This window comes from Myotis brandtii, unplaced genomic scaffold, assembly GCF_000412655.1.
Source record: "Myotis brandtii unplaced genomic scaffold, ASM41265v1 scaffold305, whole genome shotgun sequence".
Taxonomy (NCBI): domain Eukaryota; kingdom Metazoa; phylum Chordata; class Mammalia; order Chiroptera; family Vespertilionidae; genus Myotis; species Myotis brandtii.
Window position 1 is genome coordinate 1,463,808 of NW_005361652.1, and position 10,049 is coordinate 1,473,856.

Here is a 10,049-nt window from a genome sequence, read left to right on the forward strand (position 1 = left end):
GGTAAGAGATCAACCAAAGGACTTGTATGCATGCATATAAGCATAACCAATGGACATAAGACACTGGGGGGGGGCGGGTAAGGGAGGCCAGGGGATTGTCAAGTGCGGGGGGAAAAAAGGAGAAACATGTAATACTCTTTGTAATAATTTAAGCAATAAAAATATATATTTAAAAAAAAATAAAAAAAAAATAAAGTAGAGCCATGAAACTTGCTTGTGGACCAGATATAGCATATGAATAGAGAAAAAAAAGTTAAGGATGACTGAACAACTAGAAGGATGTTGATGGCTATGGAGAAGAAAACTGGAGGATTTGGTTTATAGGAGGAGAAATCAGGAGTCCTGTTTCAAACAAGTGAAGGTTGATATGTCTACTGGTGGAGATTTTTTTTAAAAGTTGCATAACATTTATTCACTACTACTGGAGGCCAATGCCATGTCAATGAGATTTTTAATAGTTATTGAATAGGCAGTTAGGTATACAACTTCAGAGTTTAGGCAGGAAGTTCAGAGTAGAGATATAAATTTGTGAGTTATCAAACAATAAATGATTTTTAAAAACCTTGAGATGGAGATGGAATGAAATAATCTAAACCATCAACAAAGTAAAAGAACAACCCCAACGAATGGGAGAACATATTCACCAATGATACATCTGATGAGGGGTTAATATCCAAAGTTTATAAAGAACTTACAAAACTCAACACCAAAAACCAAAACAATACAATTTAAAAATGGGAACAGATCCTGAATAGACACTTCTACAAAGAGGACATACAGGTGGCCAGTAGACATATGATAAGATGATCAATATCCCTAATCATTAGAGAAATGCAAATTAAAACCACAATGATTAAAACCACTTTACACCTGCCAGAATGGCTATCATGAATAAATCAACAAAAAACAAGTGTTGTCTAGGATGTGTGGAAAAGGAAAACCGTGTGCACTATTGGTGGGAATGCAGATTGTTGCAGCCACTACGGAAAGCAGTATGGAGTTAACTCGAAAGACTGCCTTATGACCCAGTGATTCAACTTCTGTGAATATATTCAAAGAAACCTGAAACAATGATTTGAATATATATATATATCCTATGTTCATTGCAGCATTATTTACAATAGCCAAGATTTAGAAGAAGCCCAAGTGTCTATCAGTTGATGAGTGGATAAAAGAGTTGTGGTACATTTACACAATGGAATATCACTCGGCCATAAAAAGAAGAAATCTTACTCTTTGTAACAGCATGGATGGACCTGGAGATTATAATGCTATGTAAAATAAGCCAGTCAGAGAAAAACAAGTACCATGTGATTTCACTCATATGTGGAATCTAATGAACAAAATAAACTAACAAACAAAATATAAACAAACTCATAGATAGAGAACAGACCGACAGCTGTCAGAAGAGAAGGAGTTTGGGGGACTGGTGGAAAAAATGAAGGGATTGAGTAAAAAAGAACCCAACTCAGACACAGACATCAGTATGGTGATTACCAGAGAGAAAGGGGGGCGGTGGGAGGTAGAAGAGGGTAAAGGGAATAAATAGTTATGGACAGATACTTTACTTTGGGGTGGTGGTGAACACACAACACAATATACGGATTATGTATTATAGAATTGTACAACTGAGACTTAAATAATTTTATTAACCAATATCACCCCAGTAAATCCAATATAAAAATAAATGAGAATAGGGGACCTAAATCCTAGGGAACTCTAGTATTTAGAGATCAGGAAGATGAGAATTAATAGTATTCATAGGTATTCATGATTTAGACATGTTTCATTGCAGAAGCCATTAGACATGGCAGTTTTACAGTATGCCTTGTTTTCTAATGTCAGATTATTAAAAATTTTAAGGGTTGCTAGTGATGGCTTTACTTATTAAAGAGAAATGGATTCATTTTATAACTTAAAATACACCTATTTCTATTTCCACTGACTGAATGAAAGGAGCACCATTATTTTTCCTCATAGCAAGTTTTTAATTATAACACTATACATATTTCATGAATAGTTTTAATGTTTGTCTTTCTCTGCACACTCACAGACTTGGGCATCTCTCTTATTCAGAGCTCTATTCTCCAGTATCTGACACAATGCTTGCTACATGAACCTCAATAATAAAAGAGAACTTTCTTCATTCATTAACCAGAATGGGTTCTGAGATTCTATTAGTTGCTAGACACTGTCTAAGTTGTGCTGAGGATACAGAAGTGCATCAGACCCTGGCTTAGAGGAACTCTCAAGCTAAAATAAAACTGAGATGTACAAGAACAAAATGATTCTTGCTACAAGGTATCTACATATGATCAATGTCTGCCCTTCATGTAGGTGGATTAAGTGGTTGCCAATTGCATAGGGGGAATTATACAAATTCTGTGTAAAATTGAACCCTGTTTGAACATGGTATATTTCACACCATATTGATATAATTTTAATCTCAAAATAACTCTACAATTTAGATACTATTGCCCCTATTTTGCAGATGAGTAAACAAAGGTTCAGGATGTCTAGTCAGAAGTTAGTCCTACTGAACCAGGTAGCTGAACTAGGATCTCATCAACCAGGGTCTACTGATTTCACTTTCCATATTAGATTCCTTTATACTTAAATGTTCTATTATTTTAAGATGGAACCAATTCAGACAGAGTAAGAAATGGTATTGGAAAGATAAAAGCATTATTTCAGTATAATGACATTTCCCTACTTCTAGAGCTTCAGGTCGAAGTCAAGTATTAGAGCTGGCTGGAAAATAAAAATTCCATCTTGGCAAGGAGGTACAAATAGTGACCTTGCTGGTTGAATCTGTTCTATTGCTTTATAGCCTAGACAAGAACACTGATTGAGAACATTTGTTTGGTTACACTGACAAACCCTTTGCCAGATGCACACATACAGAACCTATTTAGCCTTTTGCAGTAATCAAGAGCTGTGGCAGGGTAAGAGCCAATCTCAGAAACTGCTCCAGCTGCTGGGGTTGTTTCTATGTCTGCTTTTATCTCATTTATCTATAAATTTACAGTTTATTTTCTATGCCTATTAATACAATTTCCACCCCATCTGGAATCAACTATAGAGAGGGATGTCCATAAATGCCAAATTGTTTAAAAATATATGCACCTGCTAAAGCCCTCTTAACATTAGGTCATATCATTAAATGTAGTTTATAATTGTGTTTACAACAATTATAAAATATTGTATGATGCTATTTATTATTTTTATTTATATTTTAGTCAGGGAATAAAGAGTGACTTTGTTTCCCATCTAATAATAAAGTTCCTAGAATTGCATAAGATGGTGAAATATAGATTCAATTTTGAATGACAATACCTAATACATTTTAAGTAACATTTGTAACCAGGGTGCATTTTGTCTTACTGGATTTAACATATAATAATATTTCATTTCATTTATCCACTTTATAATCATATAAATCATAGTCATTTTATGCTAATATCTACAGCAAGAGAGATATATTTTTCCTTAAAAAGATAGAATGTTTAATAGAAGTTTATACTAAATGATAACATAAGACCAGGAAACAAATCTAACTTCCATAGTTATTTGGTAGGTAAACACACCATAGTAATAATTATAAAACTAAATACCCTTTTTACGCAGCAGAACGCTGGCATGTTTCCTTCCGTTTCGGTTTTCCACATGGCAGGTATAATTTGCCAGGTCAGCCTCCACCACTGAATCAAAGATAAGTGCCAACTCAACTTCTTTTTCTCCAAGATGCTCTTTGAGTAGCCTGAAATAAAGACAATATTGTTGGATAACTTGGTTTGATGTGGGAAGAGAGCAGCTATAAGAAGACTGCAAATGTTTACAATGCTCACACAGGTTATCCAATGGGCATAGAGAATCCTGAGGGTATATCGTGGAACCTTTAACAAGAAAACACAAAAAAAGTGTCTCTTGATGTGAAGATCAGATGCGAAAGGAAAGAAGTGAGGAATTCCACTTGGCAAAAAGAAATATTAATATGCTATTGACAAATGAAGCCACCACAATTTTGTGTGGCAAAAAAAGAAGAAACATTGGGTTCCATATTCTAAGCTGAGCTTACAAAAACAAATTGGCCCTGGTCAAAGTGGCTCAGTTGGTTTGGTGTTGTCAGTTTATCTGGGGGTTGTTGATTTAGATGTGCCTGTCATGGCACATGCCTGGGTTGTGAGCTTGATCCATGGTGGGGAGAGAGGGGTGCAGGAGGCAGCCGATTGATGTAACTCTCTGGTATGGATGCATCTTTCTCTCTCCCTCTCCCTTACTCTCTCTAAAAATCAATAAAATCATTTAAAAGAAACCCATAAATTGGATTTTTGCACTATGGCATGAAGGAAAAAAAATCTGTAGGAGTGTTGGGTTTGTGTTGGACATTCGAGTTTTGACAACAGGGGCTGAGGGGAGAAAGAAAGGAGCCTTGAAAATAGTTGCCTTATAATAAGTAAACTGAGGATGTTAGTGGCCTTCTATCACCAAATGTCATTGAGAAGCCTGTTCTTAGATTTTTCTCCTGCCTCTTTGTTCAATGCAGGCACTTGCCCTATACCCTATCTCCACAGTGCTGCTAGCTCCCAACTAGGGCCCTGCTTTCTTCAGATACTGCTCTTTCTCTTTCTCTTTCTCTTTCTCTTTCTCTTTCTTAGATATTGCCTTTTGCCATTCTCTTTCCCTCCCTCACAGGAGAAACACTGTCTCATGTTATATTTTCTCATAGTCCTGCTTTTTGCTTTCTCAAGTGAAGTTGCAAAAGCCTTGAATGACCAGGAACAGGTGTTCTTCTCAGAAGAGCTGAGTTTCAATGAACCTTTCCTGAGGAGTGTGCCTCCTGTTTCTTTAGAAAAGTATTTTCTACACAAAAACCAGCTGTCTACTGAGTAAAGTGAAAGTGGGTACTCTGCTACCATTTTTTTTCTGTCTCATGCTGCTTTTGACTAAAGAAAGCAAAATGTGAGTTTAGTTAATGGTGGCAATCCTGCTGTTAATTTCTGAGGTGAAGTTCTTAAATACATGTATTTGCAAAAGATAAAATTTGGGCATGGAAGTAATTATCTTGTTTGTTTTGGACACTTGCTAATGAATGCAGGCAAGAATCCTCTGATTTATTAGCATTTAGCATAAAGTTGGAAAAGACAACTGTGCTCAGAGAAAACTGGGTTCTAAGTTCACTTTCCCCTTACAAACTCAAGCTGAATCTTAACAAAATCATTCATTTAGTGGCACCTTAATTTTACTCATCTTTAAGCTGGGAAAAATACCTATCATACTTACCTTAACTTTGTTTTAAAATGCATTAAGGTGACTTAAAAGTAAATAGCACTATGCACATGCAAAGGAATGTTACCTTTTAAAAATTTTATGTATTGACGAGAGAGAGAGAGAGATAGAGAGAGAGAGAGAGAGAGAGATCAACTTGTTGTTTCAACTATTTATGCATTCATTGGTTGATTCTTGAATGTGCCCTGACTGGGCATCGAACTGTCAACATTGGAATATCAGGATGACGCTCCAAACAACTGAGCTACATCAACATTTCATTATCCAAAGGTACATTGCTTACATTTTGACTCCTCCAGACACATTTTTATTTACATTTATTGGTACTTAAATTTGGCTTGGGTTAATCTCCTTTGGCTCTCTTTTGAGGGAAGAAAGGTCTTAAACTTGGTTTAGTAGAAGATAGTTCCTAGAATATGAGAGTCTCCCATATGAAATCTGAAATCCAGATTATATTCCAAATAGACATACTTTTAAAATTAACCCTGTTTCTGTTCCCTTCCAATAATATACATATGTAAGAGTTGATGATACTAGCATTTGTAAATTAAGTACGTTTTCTCCTGCCCTTTACATTCATGTGTGATCACTGAACCAGACAAGTACAAGAATTTTCTTTACCACATTTTACTTGTAGTTTTTTCTATTATTATTTCTCTTCCTGGTTAAATTCATTTTCCTCTCTTTCTCCTCTCCCAACATATAACTAACCAAGGATAAATGGAAATTTACTGTCTTCACAGACTAGGTTGAATTTTATTCTCTCCATTTTCTCCCTGCTATGGGTAAAATCTCACTACACTCAATTCTTTTAGTTCTGTGTAACCTGTTATGGAAGAATCCCCTTTAGTGCAGAAGCTACTGAAGCACTCTGAATTAAGTTTGATTTAAAGCTTCGTTTATAGGGTAGCCACAGCCTCTCCCAGGCATGAAGCAGAAAACTGATCCTGTGTCTCCAGACCAGTCCCTTGCTTCTTAATTTCTAATATGGTTTCCAAAATAAGCTCTTTACAGGCTGCAGAAAGAATCTGGAGAGAGGATTTGAAAAATGATCCTTCATCTGTCTATTAATATAAATGAGGTGTCTTAATTACCAGCTCTTGAAAATCTAGGGGTGACTTGCTTTTGGGGAGTAAAAGAGCAAGTTAGTGTTTATGTCTATAAATCAATCTTCAGGGCAGTCACAATTTCCTAGCAAATATTGATATATAACAAACTATCAATGATTCTTTGTCAATCCCCTAATAAATGCCTAGCTCTAGGCTATATATTTGGTGTAAGAGAAATATAAACATTAAAAGACCAGGTTAAAAAATATAAACAAAATGAGGTAAAACAGGGTGATATAGTCATGCTTGCAATGGATTTCAAAGAAAGGAAAGACTATTACCGACTACATTATCCATAAAAGACACAAGAAGAGTTTGCCTAGACAAAAGGAAGAAGGTAGAATTTTTTAGGAGGTAACATAGAAGTATGTCATTGCAGAATGTGTGAAAGAGACACACTGACTGAAGACACTGGTTTCAGAATAAAGTATACAAATTAGGGGATCTTGGATATACGTCAAATAACTTTAGAAATATGTCATATGAAGGATTAACAGTGAAAGAAAGTTATATGAAAAAGTGAACACCGGAAAAATTAAAAAAAAAAATTCAGGTGACAAAAATCACTACCTCAAAAAATTGATTTAGTTTATTTAATTTTAACTAATACTTGGAAAAGTTTGGAAGTTGTCACTCAAATTTTCAACAAGTAAAAAACTGAACAAAATGAAAATCTACAACTCTGCTTAGATCCATCAGAGAGTTTAAGTCACATGACAAACTACTAAACCCAAAATTTGAGACAGAAGCAAATACTGACAATCACAGTGTAGTGGAGCAGAAACCCAGGATCAGTAGCCAGTAGCAAGTAGAACACTTAAACTGTAATCGATGCGTCAATATAGACCTAGTGTGGACTAACTTAAGAGTTAAAACCCCCATAGGATTTAATTTTAAAGATGCCCTACGCTTTTGTGACTGTTGCTTCAGGCTCTCAGGGTAAAGAACAGAGAAATGTTCCCTTATGCTTCTGGAAGGGGAAGGGGAAAAGCAACTGTCTTGAACTAAGCCCAGAGTAGTCTGTTCTTAACAAATCTGCCCTTAAATCAGTACTGTTTTATTTTTGTGGTGTGTTTAAACAAAGGACATTCTGTATTTACATTCTGTACTGACAGGCCAAATTTGTGTCAATTCTTTTTTTAGACTAATGGTAATTTTTGGAGAAAAATTAATTATTAATGTAGTTACTTTGTGGCATATAATTTTATTGCCTTATAATACATTTTTAAATATTTGATCATTTTCAGTTGACCAGTATAGGGTGATTGATTTGAAAAATGTCTATTTTGTCATAATTTTAAAATAGAAATATCTTCATTATTTTTAATTAAACATATTCCTATTATAACTACTATAACCTCCCAGAGATGGGAAGAGTATTGCTAAAGAAATAACAATTAGTAAAATGGGCACTACAACATAAAACTCAAAAAAAAAAAAAGGTCTGCCCTTAAGGAAACTCTTTTACCTGAGCCTGAAAGACTTGGGTTCTTTGAAATCTAGCCTACCAAATGGAGGGAAATACCCAATTCCAGCCTCCTCAAGCTTTCCTGTCTCACCTAAGAAAGGGAGGAAAGCTGAGAATTACTTGTGAAGGTCACAACCCAGAGGCACAAGCTCATTAAAAGACTGAGATTTGAGGATAGAAGATGGCTGACAGGACAGAAGTGAGGAGGAGAGTGTGAGTGAGTGAGTGAGTGAGTGAGTGAAAGGGGAGTGTGTGGGTGTGTGGGGCATATGTGTATGTGAGTGAGGGACTTTTATATTCTGCAGGACTGTTGAGGACTGGGGGACCAGGCTCCCCTAGCTGCGTGGCCTCTACTACTGCTGAAATCTCTCCTGGAGTGGCCGGCTCTGCCACAGAAACCGCGCCATATTGAAGGGGAGAGCTGCTCTGACTGGGGGCCCAGCCTCACATCCACCTGGAGAGACCTCGGACAGCACCCAGGACCCTACAGCCCCACTGGCCAGGGACAAGCTGCCTCGGCTGCGAACCCACGGACACCGAGACTCAAGCCTCCCTGGCTGCGGGCTCCTAAAATGTTTGTCCAGGGGGAGACAAAATGGTGGCTGAATAGGCAGATGGGTCCTGTGTCTTCTCACAGAGCAGATAGAAGAAACAGCTGAATGGAATAACGTCCATCTGGAATTGGTGAATTAAACACAGCTGGAGAGACAATCCATGGCCTGAAAGGACAGAAGATGCCTGGAGAGAGGTGGGATCAGGGGTCTGGGCTGGAGGGAGAAACATGGGCAGCAGTGCCGGAGTCCATTCATTGTCTTCACTAGCTGAGTTTAGACAGAAACCCCCCCAAAAGCTAGTAGCCATTGAAAGTCCTAGCAAAGGTCAGGGCTGTGCACCACCCAGTTAATCTAGGAACCACTCAGTTAATTTAGGTAATAATAGTTGAAGCATCCCCACCTTAGTTCCCTTAATTCCTTAGATAGTTATGTAGATCCTTGTTGATTATTGTTAATCAGTTACTCTGCCTACACTCGGAAATCTATTGATAAGCTAATCAGTTACTCTGCCTACACTTGGAAATCTATTGATGAGTTAATCAGATACTTTTGTCTACTCCTGGAAATTGCTGATCTGTGTGTCATTGAAACTTCCTTACCCTAAGGGCTACTCCAGATCAATAAAAGATTGGAGCAGCCTGAGCATGGGTGGAAGTCCTTCGGGACTTGCCCGCCTGGTCCCCCAATATTGCAAAATTATCTCGTGTCTTTTTCTTTCATTTGCTGTGCGGCTCCTCTTTCAGATACCGAACCCTACTCCACGCAGAACGTGGAGGGAGTGTTACTCGACACAGCAGGACTAGAGTCTAAGAGGGAGACTGCACTGCACCAAGTCCATGTCCCTTGGGGACATGTGTAGCGCTTGACTGTTGAAGGGGGTCTACAAGGCTGCTGGCAGTGGGGGACTCTAGATCTAAGCCCACAGCCTTGGAAAACTGTGCCCAGAAAGGCAGTATGAAGTTTTGCACCGGCCATACAGTGCCAGAAGGGAGACGCACAGCGTTGTGGTTGTTCAGTCTTTATATTTTCCTTGCTTTTACTCGCTAAACCCAGGACATAGGATCTTTCAATTATAAACACTTACTGAGACTGCAGGGGAAGGTGGTATTGTGGAAGCTGGGGAACAAAATATGGAAAGGTGACTGGGACAGTCTGCTCCCTCCAACCCTGAACAGCCATTTTTCTCCTAGAGACCAGGCTCCTCCTAGCAGTGCAGCTGCACCCAGTCTTGAGCGGCAGGGAAACAAGGTTTCTGAATACCCCCAGGGAGCCCTCAGGCCTGAGTTGGGGGCCAATTGGTCCCAGAAACTATTACAGAAACACTACCACCTAGAGCCCATGACAGAAACAGACACTTGTGTAAATACAACTGAAAGCAGGCAGAAAAACAAAGTGGACAGATTGATCCCGCCTGCCTGAAACCAAGGCTGTGGCATATGACACAGAGGAGTGGTGGATCGCTGGGAACTTCAACACAGGGCTGACTACCTAACAGGAAACTGAGACATGGCAGGCAGAACAGCAGAGAGGGGTCTTAAACCAACCACCATGGGACATTAAAATGCAGCTGAAGTGAATGACAGTTCACTATTTCACTTTTTTATTTTATTTATTTATTTTTTAATATAT

At 38.0% G+C, this 10,049-nt stretch overlaps 1 protein-coding gene across 1 annotated transcript in view; it reads right to left on the bottom strand.

Moving 5' to 3' along the window:
- Positions 1–10,049, bottom strand: part of IL1RAPL2 (interleukin 1 receptor accessory protein-like 2) — a 1,356,387-nt gene that overhangs the window by 54,307 nt on the left and 1,292,031 nt on the right. The window contains exon 8 of the mRNA XM_005869867.2: positions 3,615–3,760. Coding sequence (XP_005869929.2) covers positions 3,615–3,760 — 146 coding nt within the window. The remainder of the gene's footprint in view (positions 1–3,614; positions 3,761–10,049) is intronic.